The sequence below is a fragment of the Alternaria dauci genome, chromosome 4 (genome assembly GCF_042100115.1).
Source record: "Alternaria dauci strain A2016 chromosome 4, whole genome shotgun sequence".
NCBI lineage: Eukaryota > Fungi > Ascomycota > Dothideomycetes > Pleosporales > Pleosporaceae > Alternaria > Alternaria dauci.
In genome coordinates, this window is record NC_091275.1 from 1,870,383 (window position 1) to 1,888,779 (window position 18,397).

General features: G+C 50.8%; 6 protein-coding genes across 6 annotated transcripts; 4 read left to right on the forward strand and 2 right to left on the reverse strand.

Moving 5' to 3' along the window:
• Positions 1 to 398: 398 nt before the first annotated feature.
• ACET3X_005168 (uncharacterized protein) lies at positions 399 to 2,034 on the forward strand (the record flags this gene model as incomplete). Its single annotated transcript, XM_069451343.1, has 2 exons — positions 399 to 1,257; positions 1,310 to 2,034. The coding sequence occupies 2 exons, from the start codon at positions 399 to 401 to the stop codon at positions 2,032 to 2,034; spliced, it is 1,584 nt and encodes a 527-aa protein (XP_069307212.1).
• A 165-nt stretch (positions 2,035 to 2,199) lies between these two features.
• On the reverse strand, positions 2,200 to 3,201 carry ACET3X_005169 (uncharacterized protein; the record flags this gene model as incomplete). Its single annotated transcript, XM_069451344.1, has 3 exons — positions 2,200 to 2,887; positions 3,035 to 3,085; positions 3,134 to 3,201. 3 exons carry the CDS (start codon positions 3,199 to 3,201, stop codon positions 2,200 to 2,202), a joined length of 807 nt encoding a protein of 268 aa, XP_069307213.1.
• A 569-nt stretch (positions 3,202 to 3,770) lies between these two features.
• ACET3X_005170 (uncharacterized protein) lies at positions 3,771 to 11,572 on the forward strand (the record flags this gene model as incomplete). The annotated part of the gene is made up of 8 exons (XM_069451345.1): positions 3,771 to 4,302; positions 4,353 to 7,213; positions 7,261 to 7,422; positions 7,475 to 7,625; positions 7,680 to 8,346; positions 8,441 to 9,211; positions 9,257 to 9,905; positions 9,959 to 11,572. 8 exons carry the CDS (start codon positions 3,771 to 3,773, stop codon positions 11,570 to 11,572), a joined length of 7,407 nt encoding a protein of 2,468 aa, XP_069307214.1.
• A 1,011-nt stretch (positions 11,573 to 12,583) lies between these two features.
• Positions 12,584 to 13,714, forward strand: ACET3X_005171 (uncharacterized protein; the record flags this gene model as incomplete). Its single annotated transcript, XM_069451346.1, has 4 exons — positions 12,584 to 12,718; positions 12,811 to 13,390; positions 13,451 to 13,638; positions 13,691 to 13,714. 4 exons carry the CDS (start codon positions 12,584 to 12,586, stop codon positions 13,712 to 13,714), a joined length of 927 nt encoding a protein of 308 aa, XP_069307215.1.
• Positions 13,715 to 14,621: 907 nt separating this feature from the next.
• Positions 14,622 to 16,350, reverse strand: ACET3X_005172 (uncharacterized protein). Its single transcript, XM_069451347.1, has 4 exons — positions 15,745 to 16,350; positions 15,422 to 15,628; positions 15,189 to 15,357; positions 14,622 to 15,132 (listed from the first exon to the last, which is right to left on the reverse strand). Exons 1-4 carry the CDS (start codon positions 15,798 to 15,800, stop codon positions 14,752 to 14,754), a joined length of 813 nt encoding a protein of 270 aa, XP_069307216.1. The 5' UTR covers positions 15,801 to 16,350; the 3' UTR covers positions 14,622 to 14,751.
• Positions 16,351 to 16,354: 4 nt separating this feature from the next.
• On the forward strand, positions 16,355 to 17,535 carry ACET3X_005173 (uncharacterized protein; the record flags this gene model as incomplete). The annotated part of the gene is made up of 3 exons (XM_069451348.1): positions 16,355 to 16,390; positions 16,487 to 16,807; positions 16,867 to 17,535. The coding sequence occupies 3 exons, from the start codon at positions 16,355 to 16,357 to the stop codon at positions 17,533 to 17,535; spliced, it is 1,026 nt and encodes a 341-aa protein (XP_069307217.1).
• Between the last annotated feature and the right edge of the window lie 862 nt (positions 17,536 to 18,397).

The following is an 18,397-nucleotide window of genomic DNA, read 5'->3' on the forward strand; positions in this document are numbered from 1 at the left end:
TTGGTTCGAGGCACAGTCTCAGGGTTGTGATGCGCACTTGGCTGTGCGAGAACAAAATTGCACTATAAGATCGATATACACTTCCTCATCAGGTCATATTAAGCACGGTGTCGTTGTATTCTCAGGTACCAGCCCTGGATGTGCCTGGGTACCGGGCGGCTTGCTTACCCGAAGCAGACTGGCAGCACGGGAAACGTGCGAGGGAAGCACGCAATTTCTCCGCGACGTCATTGGATCCGACATGGTCGCGTTCCCATGAGTTTTCGCACGACGGTCCGGCAACGGCCCAGGCGTTTGTGGTCGTGAATATCGCGTCATCATGGAGTCTCTCCGTCTCGTCTCCACTTTCGCATACCTCTGCCCTCGATCCACGTGTGCTTGGGGCAACCGGTACAGCCATGAGCGTTCCCCGTAGCCTGTTCGCAGGCACGCAAACAGCACGATCTGCGATTACCACACAATGCTTTGCCAAAAGATCTACTCAGACTTTGCTGCTTTTTGCAAGACAGCAGTCGAACCAAGCCACCAGGAAGCTGCACCAGCAGACGCCACGAAAAGCTCAACATACCGCCGCCGCCGCTCGAGAAGTTGAATCATCAAACCCCGCACTCTCCTTCCCATGCCTCGATGCCCAGGAGGCTCGCTCTGTCTCTCTTTCACGAAAGCGCGCATCTTCAGGACCAGAACCCTCATATACCTCTGGACACACCCTGAATTTCCATTCGACACAGCCCATACTGCTTGATTGGGGCGGCATATTGCCAGAGTTCAACATTGCATATGAGACATGGGGACACCTCAACCCGAGCAAGAGTAATGCCATTCTGCTCCATACTGGGCTATCTGCTTCGAGCCATGCCCACAGCACAAACACGAACACAAAGCCGGGATGGTGGGAGAGGTTTATCGGGCCAGGAAAGCCTCTAGATACAGACAAATACTTCGTCGTCTGCACAAACGTAATCGGAGGATGCTACGGCTCGACTGGACCATCTTCAATCGACCCTGCCAATGGCGAGCGATACGCGACCCGATTCCCGATTCTTACTATGGAGGACATGGTGCGCGCACAGTTCCGACTGCTGGACAACCTGGGCATCCAGAAGCTGTATGCGAGCGTGGGATCGAGTATGGGTGGTATGCAAAGTCTAGCCGCTGGGACGCTGTTTCCGGACCGCGTGGGTCGTCTCGTCAGCATCAGTGGATGTGCACGCAGTCACCCATACAGCATTGCCATGCGACATACCCAACGTCAAGGTTAGTGCATACAGCGGGCATGGATCGTGCGCAGTTGTTAACTTATTTCCAGTGCTCATGATGGACCCGAACTGGAATCGCGGCTTCTACTATGACGGCATCCCTCCACACAGCGGCATGAAGCTTGCACGAGAAATTGCCACAGTCACATATCGAAGTGGCCCAGAGTGGGAGCAACGATTTGGCCGACGCCGGGCGGACCCTTCGCGACCACCAGCTCTTTGCCCCGACTTCCTCATTGAAACATACCTCGACCATGCAGGAGAGAAATGGTGTCTGGAGTACGATCCGAACAGCTTGCTCTACGTCTCCAAAGCTATGGACCTATTCGATCTGGGACAAGAGCACCGTAATCGCATCAACGAGTTGCGTAAGGCGAACAGCGGCAAAATGCAAGCTTACCTGGATGGCCAAGACATCACATCTGACGCCAGCAGCGATTTGTGCAGCTTGACTTTGCCTGATCAGCCATACGAGGAAAAAGAGCAGCCTGCTGATGTCGACTTTGTAGCACAGACGGATGGAAACGAACCACCAGCCGATCTCGTGGCTGGACTGAAGCCTCTTGCAAACACCCCGACTCTTGTCTTAGGTGTTGCTAGTGACATCCTGTTCCCTGCCTGGCAGCAGAAGGAGATAGCAACAACGCTCAAGCGTACTGGTAACAAAAACGTTACGCACATTGAACTTGGGGAAGAGAAGAGCTTGTTCGGCCATGATACTTTCCTTCTTGATCTCCAGAATGTTGGTGGCGCTGTGCAGAACTTCCTAGGATGATTGCGGTACTCTATAGTTGATATTCTTTTCTTTATCCAGATGCTCTATGCTGGAACGTTCACTGGACTCGAAAAGTATGCATTGGGGGCGTTTGCTGAAGCTTCATGAACATCGACATAAATTTACAATAAGAGACCCGACACCGAGATTCATCTCACAACATGTTTACTTTGTCCCAGGTTTCTCACTCGTGACGTTGAGCCCCTTCCATTCTGCACTCATGGCCTCGTCAATCCACTTGCACTCTGTCGATGCAATATGTTCGCGGACATACTGTTCCAGCGTCGCAGTTCCTGGGGCGCCTTCGTAGATGGCCAGGGCACCAACACGGGGAATGTGTAAGCTGGATGCGAGTCGGGATTCCGCTGATGTTTGGACCGGAATGAGCCGTGTGACTGCTGTGGAGCTTTTTGGTGTAGCGAGTGGTGGAGATAGCGTGGCCAAATGGACCAGTGTTGGAAGATGGGCGTGTGCGGGTGACAACGAGGGTTTGGGGTGGGTTAGTATGACCATGCTTAGGGGTTTGATGGCTTCTTCTGGATGCTCTTCCGGCGTCTCTTTCTTTTCTGCGCCATTCTCGGCCTTCATAGGGATATTGAGCTGTACTGGGTCCTTGGTAGATTTTTGATCCACAACAGGTGCGGTAGAAGGAGCGTTTTTGGCAGCTAAAGCCTCCAGATGCCGCGTTACGCTATTGAGGCCGATGAGTAAATGCTTGCCAATCTCTGGAACAGTAGGTACAGCCTCGGCCGTTGCAGGGTCATCACCACCTTGTTTCGTGTTGCGCTTTCTCTTCTTGCCTTTGGATGGATGGATGTGTGTTCTGCGGTGGTCGCCTAGTGGTGTGATGAGGCTACGATGTCGTTAGTGGTCAGGAAAGAAGAGAGCACGGTAGGATCTCGAGTGGTAGGAGAAATCCTCGCCATGAATATGCATCGAAGGTCGGGCGCAAAGTCGAGACGAAGTGGTAGGAGGATGAAGCTTCGCTTTGCGTACCTACTTGCATAGCAGTTCTAGTATGACTTGTTCATCCTCGCGTGAAACCTCGGGCCTGCAAATGTCAGCAGAGTCCATTGGGAGATGGGGTGTGTGCGCCCACCACTTTGTCTCTGTGAATGGAGACGATGTTTTGAAAACGGGCTTCGCGCTCTGTTTCGCAGGCGCCATTGTCAGGAGAGCTTTTCCAGCTGGCTGTCGCGACAGCTATCTGGCAGCGTGGAAGAGCAGAAGTACTTTTCAAGCTGGCCGAAGTGCGCCCGACACCCTGTCAGTACTCCGTCCAGATAGGTGAGACTTGTAAGGTGGAGTAGACGGGCGTGCCTTGCATTAGATGGAGGATTTCTTAATCTTGATCTGATGCGGCCTAGGCGGTCCTCACTACCGGTAAGCGGCGCGCTAACTCCACAGCGGGAACGAACTAGGATGACGATAGTGGGGTTTCTTAGCTACGCGTCGAATATCTGAAGCTCTACCTGCCAACTTGAATCTGCTGCTCTTTCATTGCATTTCCCCCCCGATTCCGGCTCGTTATCGTCGTCGAGGTCGATGAAATCCAACCTCGCCGCGCCTTCCCTGCCGCTGTGCAAGGCTGTTGGCCGCTAGGGCTGGAAGGAGCTGCTGTTGCCTGTACGTGGGACTGCTTGCTCTCTGCCTGGCCTCACCTGCCTGCACGCGTGCTGATAGTTGCTGGCCACGCCTAGTCCCTTCGCAGACACAAACACCGGCTTTTTACCGTCATGCCCGCGCCAGACATAGATATAGTGCAGTCTGTCGCTGCAGACGAGCCAGCAACCACCGCCTCTGCCTCGCCGCCGCCGCCACGCCGCGACCCCGTGGAAGACGCCGACGCCAGCTACACCCGCAAACGCCCCCGCCTGCACCGCGGGAGCAACAGCCTGTGCGCCATGCCTAGCGAGCCCCAGACCCCTGCCAACACTGCCCCAGACTCCTCTGAGACGCAGGTAGAGATGACCATTCGCTCACACCCGCCCTTGTCCCCAGTGCGTGGTGGAGACGAGCACCACGGCAATGCTAACGACTTCCTCGAGGATGCCTCACCCACCCCGGCTCAGTCGCCCATCCTCATAACTAGTAGCGAAGATGAGCGTCCAAGTCCGCCCATCATGATCATCGACGACAACGACGACGTTGAAGCTGTTGCCTTTCCGGTAGAGGTGGACGCAGAAGACTACTTTCGCCGATTTCCCTACTCCCAGCACGGTGGCTACTCTACCGTTGTTCGCGACCTGGCACAGCACATACAAGGCGGTAAGTCATGTCCCACACCCACTCGACGCCAGCAATTTTAACAATAGTAGTCGACAACGACGTCGATTTCGACTTCTTTCCTAGCCTTGCGCGATGGCTGGCCGACCTACCCGAACCCTCCGCCACGTCACATGGCTTTTATGCGAGCAAGGCCATGTTCTGGGACGATTTCTCTTCACTGGTGAACAAAGTGCTATCACGCAGAGCTGCATTCGGTCACCAACTAGACGATCGTCGCACGGGCGACATGTTCTACAGCTTTCTGAGTGCATATATCAGGATATGCTCCTACCTCCTGCTCGCCGACATCTACCTACTCTCCCGGCCGCGGCATGATGAGACGTATAATTTGCCTCTCCTTAGCCAGAAGCATATGCGGAACTGGCATACCATCCTTCTCCCTGACAAGGCGCCTGTATTTTCCATGGTTAGCAAAGAATACTCCGCCGATATGCGCAGAATGGTCTCGCTACTCCAGAGGGACTTCCTGGCCGCCAATGGTGCTGAAAACCTGCTACGATTGGCCAACGACGCCTTCCGCCACGTACCTTTGAACACGCAAGCCCAGATTGCAGCGTTCGCCGCTCCTGTACTGTGCTCGTTGGGTGCATCGATGTCCCAGGGTCCCAAATCTTCGACCGATGGCGATTTCTCTGAGTTCTGCCGCGGAGTCCTACAGTTCTTGGAGAAGTATATGGACGATCTCTTCGATTTGAGCAGAACCACCGACTCTACCGTCGCTCGAGACTTGATTCAACACTTTCATTCTCTACTGTTTGAGCTATGCATATGGGACAAGAGGATAGAGTCAGATCTGGTGGACAGATTCTTAGATTTTCGAAGCGTAGATTCGCCAACAACTTCGTCCTCCTCCGAAAGCAGTCCTACCGCAAACCATGACGACTATGTCAATGACCCTCAATACTTTCCAGCACTAGTTGCCAACGCCTGGAAGTTCAAGATTCTGCGCAGATATCTCACCAAAGGAAAAATGGACTTGCGCGTAATGAGTATAAGTGTCATGGATGTCAGCTTGATCGAAATCTGGAAACAGTACAATGAGGCCAACGCGACAGGAAAGCATCCTGTCATGCGGTACCTAGCGGACTTTCTTCTCGATGGGAAAGTGGTCGACTACCTCGTCAGCGTGGACTCGCATCCGCAGCTCATTGCCCGCAGCGGTAATATTATTGGATTTCTCGTCGTGACTCAGCGTTGGACGGACTCCCAAGCGGACGCCATCTGGAACACGGTCGTCACAAATCCTGACCCTCGAGTGGTTACCGCAACTATGACCATGCTTAGGCCAATCATGCATTTGATGAGGCCCTCTGATCATTTGTACTTTTGTACTAAGCTTCATGAGACGCCTATTGGTAGCTATACGATGGAGATCTTCCGATTTCTACAAGATCTGGGCCAAAAGATCGTTGAGAAGGCCTCGGCCGAAGACTACGCCACTAGGGAAGATACCGCTAGACCATGGAATGTTTGCATCCGTCTTGTCCGCGACATAATGTCTCAGAAGGTGGCAGATAAGGACATGCTGGACCTGTATTGCGAGGTTGCAGAGCACCTAAAATCTTTTGCACACAGCGTCCCCGTCGAGGAGCGGCATTCAATTTACAGGGATTGTGCGGATTATATCGGCAGTAACTCAGCCAAGGCAACTGGAAGTGCAAGGGTCATCTTCTCATTAGCCTCACCAATCCCCTGTGGCGATGGATCCTTCTTTCAGGAGAACCAAGACGTTACTCGTAAAATCTTGAGCGAGATAACATCGTTTGTCGGTCTCGAGAGGAATCATGAACCATCTGCACACCAACAGCTAGCTCTCCGTTGTCGGTTAGAGCTTCTAGCACTCATGATTTGTCGTGCTGGATCAGCCATACCTGTCGAGATGTACAAGCAGCTATGGGAACACACCATTGGCCTACGTGCGCTTTCAAACACAGCCCGAGACTGGGCATGGGTGCAACTATTCCAAACGCTCAAAGTTGCTCCAGACAACGACTACTGTAGGCAACTCGTCTCTTCCCACATGGTACACATGGACCCCAGCATGTACACAAATGGCATGTTCGAATTTGTCGCCAATTACAACTTTCCTATGACGCGGCAGCTTGTGGTGACCGACCAAGGGGAAAAGATTGCATTGCAGATTCCAGGTGCCGATGTTCTATGGTCTATGGTTCTATCGTCACCAGAAGGCACTATTGAAGACCGTGCTGCTCTTCTTCTTGCGAGTCGCTACGTACAAATCAACGAAGCTGAGGGTGTCATGCTAGCAGATGTCGAAGTTGCCCATACTGTCCTGGTTGAGAAGTGCATGCAGGAGATGCGTTGCGCCTGCAAGGTCATACGCAGTCAGTCCTCAGATGGTGGCGACCCGACAACTATGGGTGTTGCTGTATCTGACTTGGCTGTACATGAGAATGAGGGCCGATTTCGCCGAATCATCTTATTTCAAAAGCTCCTACTTGAGATGATACGGCAGAAACCAGAATTCAACCGCAGCCGAAGAGCAGATTCCAAAGTCGACGACACGGATGTACCCTACGGCGATGCGATCGCGATCAGATACCAGTATGGTAATGATAGACAGGTCGTGATGATGGGCGCACATCACACTGTGGAAGATCTCTACCGCAGATTATGTCATGTGTCGAAATGCACCAAGGTCAACTTGTTCGCGAAAGGCAAGCGGCTCAACGTCGCGAGTAGGTCGAACGAGAAACTGAGCCGTATCGACTTCGGGGGACAGCTCCTCGTACAAAGGGCTCCTGATGCGGAAGTCACTCACCCTTTGTCCGGACAGAGTACAGGATCTTCGGTTTTCGAATTCACAGTGGGTAAGTATTTGGACGAGCTGTTCTCATTGATGGACACCGATGATAACCTAAGTCAAATGGTATGTATCTGCATGAGATGGCGTTGTGGTTTGCTAATTCTCACCAGGTGTTCGATTATTTGAGTTTCTTCCCAGCTCGACATACCTTCGCGGACAGTGTTATGGCAGGCACAGCACGATCAGAAGATCTCTTTCCCCCAGGAAAATTGTATCAGGCAAGGTACGCGGCTATGGCCCTCCAGGCTAGATTGAGAGAACAGATACGTAACGTAAAGCTACCGAACGATCTCCTTTAGTATCATTGTACTAACGAACTACAAGTCAACCCTAGATGAGAAATTTCTGAGTAGTGCTATACGTCAGTTGAACAAAGCCCTTCTCAATCCTCGGCTCATCAGCGATACAATCTCAAGTTTTCAAGAGTTGCAACTAGCTGCTGTCCTCGTAGCAGCCCTCCTAGAGTTTCTTAGAGGTAAGTGCCACACTCTCGCCTCTCATAACATGGCCAATGCCTTATGCACAGTAGAGCGCCCTTCCGCGGACGCCTCAGCAACCTATTTCTCTGATGGCACACAACTCGGAAACCGCCTTATCATGATTCTGTCCATTGCACTTGAAACGAATGAAGATGCTACCGTAGTTCAAGATTGCTACGCCACTATCTTAGAAGCATCACTTCACTCGCGCATTGTGTGGGAAGCTTTTGTTGAACACCCCCAAGTTCCGCGATTGCACCAAGACCTACTTCTGAGAGACCCCAGGGAGTCTTTACGGCAGCACATTGCGCGAAAAATTGATTCCGTCTGCGGTGGCGACCTTCCATCGACATGTCCACTCGGCAAAAGCGAAATTGCCACCCAATTCTGGGCGGTCATTTCTGCAATCCTTCCAGATTCTGTGGGCCTTCCTACCCAATCTCATCAACTACTCGACATTGCCGAGCGGGTTTTTCGGGCAAAGCACGAGTACGAACGTAACGAACCCTCACTCCGACTGTACTTGACAAAGTGGATCGATCTCCTCTTGAACCACAAGCATCAGGAGTTTGTAGGCCGAGATGAGATCGATCATGTCGTTTTTGGTCTCACCAAGCTCATCCTATGCTGTATATTGTCACTGAAGTCATTCAAGAGGCCTCTCAATGCAGGCGATGTGATTGAGAAGATCTTCAGGAAGTATGTGTTTACAGAGAGGTACGTTGCGCAAACCGACCCAATCCAGACATCGAGCGATTCTGCCGTAGTATGCTACCTTTTTTTGATACGGCAAGATACTGACCTGAACCAGTCGCTCTTCTGCAGAGGCTGGCCTAGCTACTGTTCCGATACTCGAACCACAAACGAGGCATGAGATGTACGATCTCATGCTTGCCCTAGTCGACGATAGCAACACGTACAATACCCTCACCAAGCTCGCAGGGAATGTAGAAAACGAGGAATACGAGCCAGCACTGGCCGCTATCTCTGTCGACCGCTCCATGGAGATACGCTCCGCCACAGGCTATGTGGGGCTGTACAACCCACGCGCCATTTGCTATGCAAACTCCCTTCTCACCCAGCTCTTTATGAATCTGAATTTCCGAAAGTTTATCCTGGGCTTGGAGCTTCAAGATGGTTGTGGATCTCAACAACTTCTTCTTGAAACGCAGAGGCTATTTACAAACATGCAGCATTCCTTTCGCAGGTCCGCAGATCCACGCAGCTTCGCAGCGTGTGTCAAAAACTCAGAGCTCATGCCTATAGACATCAGTGTCCAGATGGATGCAGATGAGTTTTATAATTCCCTCTTCGATCAGTGGGAACGCCAACTCATCAAAGACGAGCACAAGCAGCAGTTTCGCTCATTCTACGGGGGACAAACCTTGAATCAGATCAAATCCAAAGAGTGCGAACATGTCTCGGAGCGGATGGAGCCATTCTTCGCGGTACAATGCGATGTTCAGGGCAAGTCCACACTTCAAGAGAGTCTCCAGGCTTTCGTTAGAGGCGATGTCATGGAGGGCGACAACAAGTACAAGTGTGAAAGCTGCGGAGGTAGATACGTCGGCGCAGTCAAGCGGTAAGTTGCATTCAGATTTGGTATCGAGTGAAGCTGACTATTCAGAACCTGCTTCAAGGAGGTGCCTGACAATCTTATCTTCCATCTGAAGCGCTTCGAGTTTGACCTGGCCGACTTCAGCCGGAGAAAAGTCTACGACCACTTCGAGTTCCCACCATCTATCGATATCAGCGCATATCATGTTGACTATCTTAGTGACCCGAGCAAGACAAGGGAAGCGGATATGTTCGACCTTGTTGGTGTACTTGTACATACAGGTACCTGCGAGCATGGTCATTACTACTCTTACATTCGTGAGCGACCTTGTCCGACCGGAAATGCGGCACCAACCTGGGTTGAGTTTGATGATAGCAATGTTGGACCTTTCGACCCAGCAGACATTGCGTATCGGGCGTTTGGAGGTTTGACAGAAGATACTTTCAACCGCACACCGAAACAGTACTCCGCATACATGCTCTTCTATCAACGTCGGACTGCCATAGAAAACGACCAGCGCAATTGGGTATCTTCTCCAGACGGGAAGACTCTAAAAGTCCCCATGCCTTCAGCCCTCGAGAATGAGGTTGATCTTAAAAACGAGGTGTTCATTCGAGAATACTGTCGCTTCGATCCAAACCATACAAAGTTTGTGCGACAGCTCCATGCCATGTCACGTACTATTAACCACGGGTCTTGCTCTGAAGGCCATCTGCAGGTACGAAATATCGCGCTTAATACACTCGGGCTCACATTACTAACGCCTTGCAGGAAACTCGCTCTTTGAAGATAATGCTTGCACATCTCGGCAACATTGTCTGGCGTCACATGACTTCCGGCATCTTTTCCGAAACCTTGCTCCAGCTGAGACGCTCTGTCTTGCCCTGCTCAAACTGCTGCAACATTGTCATTAAGGTTCTTGCTGCCGATGAGTGGATTTTACTGAATATGCTGCTTCGTTGCACACATGCCAAAGTACGTGCTCAAACACGCAGCTTTCTCATCGACTGTCTTAAAGCATCGCGCGAAAAGGACCCCATTTCATATGGCCTGGAGGATACTGAGAACGACATGGACAATGATTCTTCTTCATTTACAGGTGGGGTACTTTCAAGTTTGATGAGCAGATTGCGCATCATCACAACCGAGACCCACATGTCCATACGGGGCTGGGACGACTTCTATCTCACCCTAACTCAGATACTCGAGCTGGGTCACATGGAGATCGCTGTCGTACTGGATTGCGGCTTCCTGGATTTCTGTCTGAAACTGCTTTGTATGCACTCGTACAAGCGGTTCCAGGACGATGATCCCGACCTATGGAGAATCGTCAGCAAGAAGTCAGGAATCTATAACAGGCTCATCGGATTCCTGTCGAATTTGCTCTTACGCACGGATACTCGTCTACCAGCCATTGCCTTAGGGAGCGATCGCCTAGCTTCCCTCGATCGAGAGACTATGATGTTTCCGTTAACCTTTCCAGAACGAAATATGCTGTATTGGTGGGACCCTGATCTAAAAGCCATAGCGGTTCTAGACAAGGCGCTGGAGATATTCGATGAGTCGAAAATGGATTACTTCCATCCCGGCGACATGGTCAAATCAATGCTTGGTTGGCGAGACCCGCAGGCTCAGTCCAGCCTCTTCAAGACCCTTGTCGAAGGCATTATTTCGCTCGACCCTCCCTTTTGCGACGCTTACATGAGAGCTTCACTGTCATACTGCGAAGGCTGTCCAGTGGTCGACAATGTCCACAAGATCATTACAACAATTGCGAAGGCGGTTGCCTCAAACAGCCGGATGGAAGAGGATCGCGCACCTGGCGGTTCGGCCGCTCTCGATTTCTTTTGCGGTCTCCTGCAAACAAAAAATGAGTCCATCTTTCAGCAGAAACACCGCTACCTGTTCCATATGTGGGTCATGGGAAAAAGCCGCATTTGGGCGCCTCCTTTACTCTTACACAAGCTGGAGGACGTACGCCAAGGTGCACAGACGCTTGTCTGCGAGCTTTACAAGGCCTGCGAAGGATGGCCTGTGGATCTGATGCTATTCAGATGGAAAACACTTCGTGAGACGACGACCGATATGATGAAGCGCATCGTGTACGAGAAAGATTCAGGCCTGCAGAAACACCATCTATCCCCACTCATCGAGACTTGCCAGTTTCTCGTTCAGCAGCTCTACGACCTGAATCAGAGTGGGGATCCCGAATTGGATCTGTATAGAGATGTTGTCAACGACACCACATGCATGCAACAATGGGCTGAGGAGATTGAGCCCAGACTGGAAACTTGGCCGCAGGATGATAGCCTATCAGCGGCTGGTCTCTATGATAATTCTGGCAGTGAGTCAGAAGGAGAAGAAGTATATGATAATGATGTATGATCATTGACACACGCTGCGTCGGTAGATGGTTCACTCAAGTCCGACTCGTCGTCATCTCCTCCTTGTGCTACGGAGGGCGCCATCGATCGTTCTCCGGCCCGCTGTTCGGAGGTCACATACATCGGTAACGAAGAAATCACGATCTCTAGGAACTCTTGAGGTAGCAACAAGCCCATGGCTTTGCTAAGAGCAGACTGAGTGGATCTGAACTTTTTGCGCGTTGATTTTGCACAGAGTCATTGTTAGGAATTGGATGCCCTATGTCGGATGGATCTGGTGTACCACGGCATTCGCATTTGAACTTTGGTCTTTAGCGATCGTCTTCACTTTATTATTCATGCTTGGGTGGCATAGCGTAGGTGCTTGGGAGTACTTAGATGGGATGACCCCTTCATACTGGGAACCGGGCATGACTATTACACTTCACGACCATAGTATCCTCACAATAGAAAACATATTCACGTACGTCTCATTCTATTTCGAGTGTGCTGCGGATAATGGGAAAGTATTGCTGAGCAGCCGAGTTTTCTCCGAGCATAATCATGCACCGCGCTGAGACGACCCATTTTTATCCTAGATCCTTTGCCATGATATTTGCAACTGTAACAGCGGGGCGAAATTGCCCAATAGTCGAGGATGAAATTGGGGATGCGATATCGATAAGCATCAGGCTAAGCTTCGTCAGCCTGGTCATCGCGTCCCACCCGCAGAAACGACGTCATAGCGAGGTAACGCGGATGCTGCGGACAAGCTTTCCGCACTCCAGAGCCGTGCCGTCATGATAAACAAGGCTACCCAGTCGGCGTTGCGATTGTTGTTGAATCCATATTCCCTCTTCTAATCTACGATCCCTATTCCCCTCCTCCAGGTCTTCTAGCTTTGGTTCATTTGAGGTAGCATCCTTGCGAAGTAGCACGCGACAAACCTCATCCCAGATTCCAGCACCAGAACAACACCATTCGACAAGACTGGTATAACGATTGAAGCGGGTCAACTGAATTCACATTCACCATGGCGAACAAACTGGATGCGATGAAGCCGCAGAGGAAGATTGAGCTCTTTTCAGGCTCGTACTTTGCGGCATGTACAATGGGCGGTATTATCGCGTGCGGACCAACACATACCATGGTTACCCCTCTGGATCTGGTGAGTCTATAATGAAGGTTTGATTATACTTTGAAGTTGCTGAGGTACCTATAATGTTTCTGAGAAAATATGTGCTGACTCTCATCTCACAGGTAAAATGTCGCCGTCAAGTCGACTCCAACCTCTACAAATCCAATTCGCAAGCATGGAAAATGATCTATTCTAAAGAGGGACTGCGTGGTGTGTTCTTCGGTTGGACACCTACTTTCATCGGTTACTCCATGCAAGGTGCTGGCAAGTACGGTTTCTACGAAGTCTTCAAGTACCTGTATGGCGAGAAGCTTGCTCCCGGCGCCCCACAAACGGTCGTATATCTCGCTGCCTCCGCGTCCGCCGAATTTCTCGCCGACATTGCGCTATGCCCAATGGAAGCAATCAAGGTCCGGATGCAGACAACCATGCCGCCATTCGCAAACACACTAAGGGAAGGTTGGTCAAAGGTGATCAAGGAGGAGGGCGTTGGTGGCCTGTACAAGGGCCTGTATCCTCTGTGGGCACGTCAAATCCCGTACACCATGGTCAAGTTCGCCACGTTTGAAGAGACTGTCAAGCAGATTTACGGCTTTTTGGGTAAGCCAAAGGAATCGTATGGAAGTTTGCAGCAAACTGGTGTGAGCTTCCTCGGTGGATATATCGCTGGTATTGGATGTGCAGTTGTCTCGCACCCTGCAGGTATGTTCGAAATGTTTCGCGAAGACCAGGGAATGATATATGGTGGCTAACATGTGCTAGATGTCATGGTCTCGAAGCTCAACAGCGACCGGAAGGCTGGCGAGGGCGCTGGCCAAGCTATTGGCAGAATATACGGCAAGATTGGATTCGGTGGTCTGTGGAACGGATTGCCTGTCCGTATCTTCATGATTGGTACTTTGACTGCGTTCCAATGGCTTATTTACGACTCCTTCAAGGTCTACCTTGGTGTAAGTTGTTCCCATCCACACGTGTCTAGACGTGAAGCTAATCCTCAAACAGCTACCTACTACCGGTGGTCACTAAGCCGTCTGGAACATGGAAGGAGTACGATGCTCATGATGTGTACGGTGTTATTGGAGTTAAACAAGCGAATGATTACTACTCAAAGACATTTAGCTGATGTGATTTGTTCTCTGTTGCCTATGGCTGTCACTACTAGCCTCGTCTGTTACAACAATACATCAGCTTCCTTATCATAGTCGACATTTATCGTTCAATCCAGTGTGTTGTGTCATATGATTCTCGTTACAGAGCTGAGAGGTGCCTAGGCTCGCGGCTGTTTGCATTTACCATATGAGGCATAACATAACAGGATCTTAGGCGGCATCACGAGCCAGAACGCAAACGCGCTTGTGCCGTTGGGAGGGGAGCGGGGATGGATTCAGGTCGGAGGCGTCCATGTCCAGTACCTTGCTGTATTAATGTTATGGTGCATCGCAGAACTACTATTGCCGTGGAAATGACAAGTCTTTGTAGTCCGTGGGGGGGGGGGGGTGTCTTGAGTATCAACAAGCACGCGATAGCAGAGCCTGAAAGTCTTCGCAGAGCCGTGGGGGCGGGGAGATGACAACCTGGATATATTGTCTTCACTGAGCCGGCGCTTGAGCATTAAACCCACGCTTGAGGGGTGCGCTTTCCGCCGCTCGGTGTAATGCGCCTTGCTCCGGACCCGCGAGTATGGTTCAACAATGCTGGGGCGCGCAGCGGCTATGCAAGGCGAGGGTAGTAACTTTATCCAGCATTAGCATCGGAAGATATACCAAGGAGTATGTCGACCGAGCAGTGACTCTTAGTCACTTGCGTATGAAGTAACATCTCGGCTCCATCTCGGCCATATGATGCCAGGCATGGATCATGCCGGGTATATGTAGGTCTCATCCCACCCTAGCCAGCTCGATAGACATATACATCATTCATCTCCCGCACACATGACAATCTCGGTACAATATTACATATCCGCCCCACCCTCTACAGTCGCGCCGCTCAACTTACCGCTTTTGAACTCGTCGGCAATAACTTCAAAAGTAACCCACTCTACTCCTTCGTGCCCATTAATCCACTCAATAAGCCTCTCGTGCAGTAAGATAACTTGTGGCTTGCCGCTGACCTGCGGGTGGATACTGATCGGGAAAACAAAACTTCCATCTTCTGGACATTCGCAGTACAGAAATTCGAATTTGCTCCTTCCACAGGCGTTCGATGACAGCGGTATCGACAAAGCCATGAGTACTTGGCTGTGTGAGTGATAATTGGAAGGGCGGCCAGTCGTCCAGGTGCCAATTCGCAGGTATCTCGACTACTGAAGATGGCTTCAACGTTGACATGGGTGTCATCCAGTGAGAAGCTGGCTTTGATACATCGGTCTCTGTATACGTGCTGTGATGTGGGGCGGGAACATAGTACGGCTGGGAGTCGTGGTGCATGAAAGAATGATCGTACTCCTGCAGCATTTGTCAGCCCTTCGCTTGTATCAGAAATGCTGCGCAGGCTTTCGTACAAGTCCGAAGTCTTCGAGCAACTTAATGGTCTCTCTATTCGTACTCCAAGCTGGTGCAGTCCAACCGCGTGGTCTTTTGCCTACGATGTCTGTCAAGACTTGAATGCTCTTTTCTAGAACGTCCCGCTGCTGTTTTTCGTCTAACAAAGACACAAACTCGTGCGTGTACCTGAGTAGTTGGTGTACGAAGTAAGCTTATATGCCATATGCGTTTGGTACATCAGAACTCTTACCCATGCAGCCCAATCTCATGTCCCTTCTCAGCGATCTTGCGGATTTGTTTTGGGAATGATTCTGCAGAATGCGCTGGTGTAAACCATGTCGCTTTGATATTGTATTTGTCCAAGAGTTTCAGCAGACGATCAATGCCTACTGTCGCGCCGAATACACCACGCGATATGTCAGTAGGATTGGCAGGAGCGCCAGTCTTCGTGTTCAGCCTCAACATTCTGTTAGCTTACGATGCTGCGATACATTACACAGGGCCAGCGTACCATCCACTCACCTTCGATGTACAAATCAGCGTTTGACGAAAATAAAAAGATCGGGGGCATACTTGTCACTTACGGCGTCAATATCGATACCATACGAACAAAGTACGCGTTTTGGCATGATCTTGAATGGTACCCTTTTCGCAGAAAAGAATGTGTGGTTATGGAATTGACGTGGAAAAGAGACGAACTCAACAGTAAGGCTACAGCTCCGTCTTATCACCAACTCCCCGCCTCATCAAGCGTCACAGCCGGCGGCACAGTTGTGCTTGCAACGTCGCGTCATGTCTGTCCAGGGTCGTCTTAATACCATGTGAGTGGTTCACTATCTATGTACCGACACACTTTGAAATACGAAACAAGTGGGTAGTAGCAGGGCTTCGATGCCGGACGAAGTAGCCTGAAGCGGTCCACCAATTGCATCTGTGCTCATGCAGTGCATCCTGAATAGACATGCTCATTTGCGGCCTTGAAGCGAGTTGGAGACGAAGGAGTGCTTTGCGATAGTTCGGGACGGAATTGCGCGCTCGAAAGCGGGGCATGCGTGGGACTGCCGAGAGCGCTGCCGTGGAAGGAACGACAGATAGACTCCAACAACTCGATTCAGGAGGACGAAATCCTGGACCAGTACTTTTTCTTGCGTTCGTCTGATATTTGTCGAACTGTCAGTACGATATGTTGTTCGTGGAGTGCAGCGGAACCCCTTACGAAGTAAGTGCGACGCGTGACGTCATTGCTGCCCATCACCGCGAATGAACGCGACACCAAGAAAGCGCTGGGCGGGATTGTGCTGACCATGTTACACAGATTGGCCACCAACATGGTCAAGCGGCCAAGCTACAGATAGCCCGCTGTATAGAGTTCTATGCATGTCTCTTCCTCAAAAATTGCAAGCAAAGATGGCCGCAGGTCCTTCAACACGCGTCAAAGTTTGAACAGCGAGCGAAAGCGCTATGGCCTCATTTCCATGCAGAGATGCAAGGCATTGCCGACGGCTCAGGACACGATCTACTAGATATCGTGGCGATTAATGTCAGAACTGAGATCAACTTTGGTTTGTTCAGCGATGGCTGCACTGCACTCGCCTGGCATACGCAAAATCGGGCATGGCTGGCGCAGAGTTGGGACGTCAGTAGCACATCATTCAAACATGTAGCATAGTATTATCGTATGCTGACCGCACGCAGTGGATGACCGAGCAGCAACAGAACCTGATCATCACCAAGATTACGCAAGCGGACAAGCCCACTATAGTCCAGGTAACAGAAGCAGGGATAATCGGAAAAATCGGCTTCAATAGCAGCGGCGTCGGTACACTGTTCAATGCCATAAAAGTCCACGGCGTCGACTCTATCCGAATGCCTGCACACTTCGGCCTAAGGATGGCATTGGAAAGCGAAAGCGTCGATGAGGCAGTCCACAAACTGGAAAGTTTCGGCATGGCATCTTCAGCCCACATCCTGATAGGTGACGCAAACAAGTCTCTTGGTCTGGAGTTCACAAAGAGCACTTTTGCCCACGTACTACCGGATGCCAGTTCAAGGATCGTGCACACGAACCATCTGCTTCTAGAGCATCCTGGCGAGACCGATACTGTGTGGCTCAAGGATTCATTGGACCGGATTCGCACAATGACTGAGAATGCTGAAGCATTAGGTCAGGAACCGAGCTGGGAAAGTGTGAGTCGGTTGTTCGAAGACGAACAGAATGCTCCAGGTGCAATATGTAGGGTCGAGACTGAGGAGACTGGGAGTGGCACATTGTTCAATATCGTGATGGATTTGAAAAGCAAGAAAGCCGTGGTAAAACTTGGTAGGCCTACGGAAGTACAGGAGACCGTCAACCTAGAGCTTTGAAGTAAACGCACTACTTGCTCCTTGGATGGTTAGAGGGGTACTGAAGCTCGTGCACTATGCAAAGAGCTCCTGGTAACTAGGTGCTGGGAAGTCTATGATCAATCCGGGTGCTTTTGCCCATCACTTTCAATTTCTGACCAAGGACGTTGCGCGATTTCGTAGTGAGCATAGTGTTATGGGGGCCTTTGTCACGCACCAAGCCATGTGGCGGGTACGTCGGCCGCGGTTCTCCGTTGCAACGTGGGGGCTGAATGAGTGTGTTGGCAGTTCAGCGCTCTTGGCGACCTCGGTGCAGACCCGGCGCGTTGGTAAAAGTGGACGGGCAGTTCCCGTGTCTGAAGACCCACGTATTGGATACACGAGACTAAGCCACTAAGTTTTGGCGAGTGTAACCTCATGGATTGTCAGTCGTATATCGAAAATGATTTCAGTGGCACTTGGTCGTACGTATAATTGCAGAATCCGGGAACTGTCCAGGACTGTCAAACTTTGATACCTGCTGTCTGAAAGCTTGAATGAACAGCTCGAGCAAGAGATCAATAGAGAAGAAGATATTGATTCGTCTTAACGCCAAGGGTATAGCATTCCCACCAACCGAAAACGCGCACATTCATCCAATGCCAAGAGGTGACGACTATTACAAGATGTTGCTGTCATGTAGCTGAAATACTCAAAAGTCGGTTAGAGAAAAGACCCTGTCCAGAAACGCCGTAGAGAATTACAAATCCGGTATCAAGTCCATATTATCGTTCAAAGAAAACTCCGCGTTCCAGTCCGAAGGCGCCAGGTTGTATGAAAGTGCACTAAGCGGATCTGGGTGGTCAGTGTTTGAGGTGGTCGGATTAAATAATGTCCAGAGTTG

What these genes read in the sequence shown, in the direction of transcription:
- ACET3X_005172 (XM_069451347.1), bottom strand. Translation starts at nt 15,800, where the DNA reads ATGCCAAAACGCGTACTTTGTTCGTATGGTATCGATATTGACGCCGTA. An exon ending in ATTGACGCCGTAAGTGACAA is followed by an intron (nt 15,629 to 15,744) that starts GTATGCCCCCGA and finishes CAGAATGTTGAG; the next exon opens with GCTGAACACGAAGACTGGCG. An exon ending in TGCTCGAAGACTTCGGACTT is followed by an intron (nt 15,133 to 15,188) that starts GTACGAAAGCCT and finishes CAAATGCTGCAG; the next exon opens with GAGTACGATCATTCTTTCAT.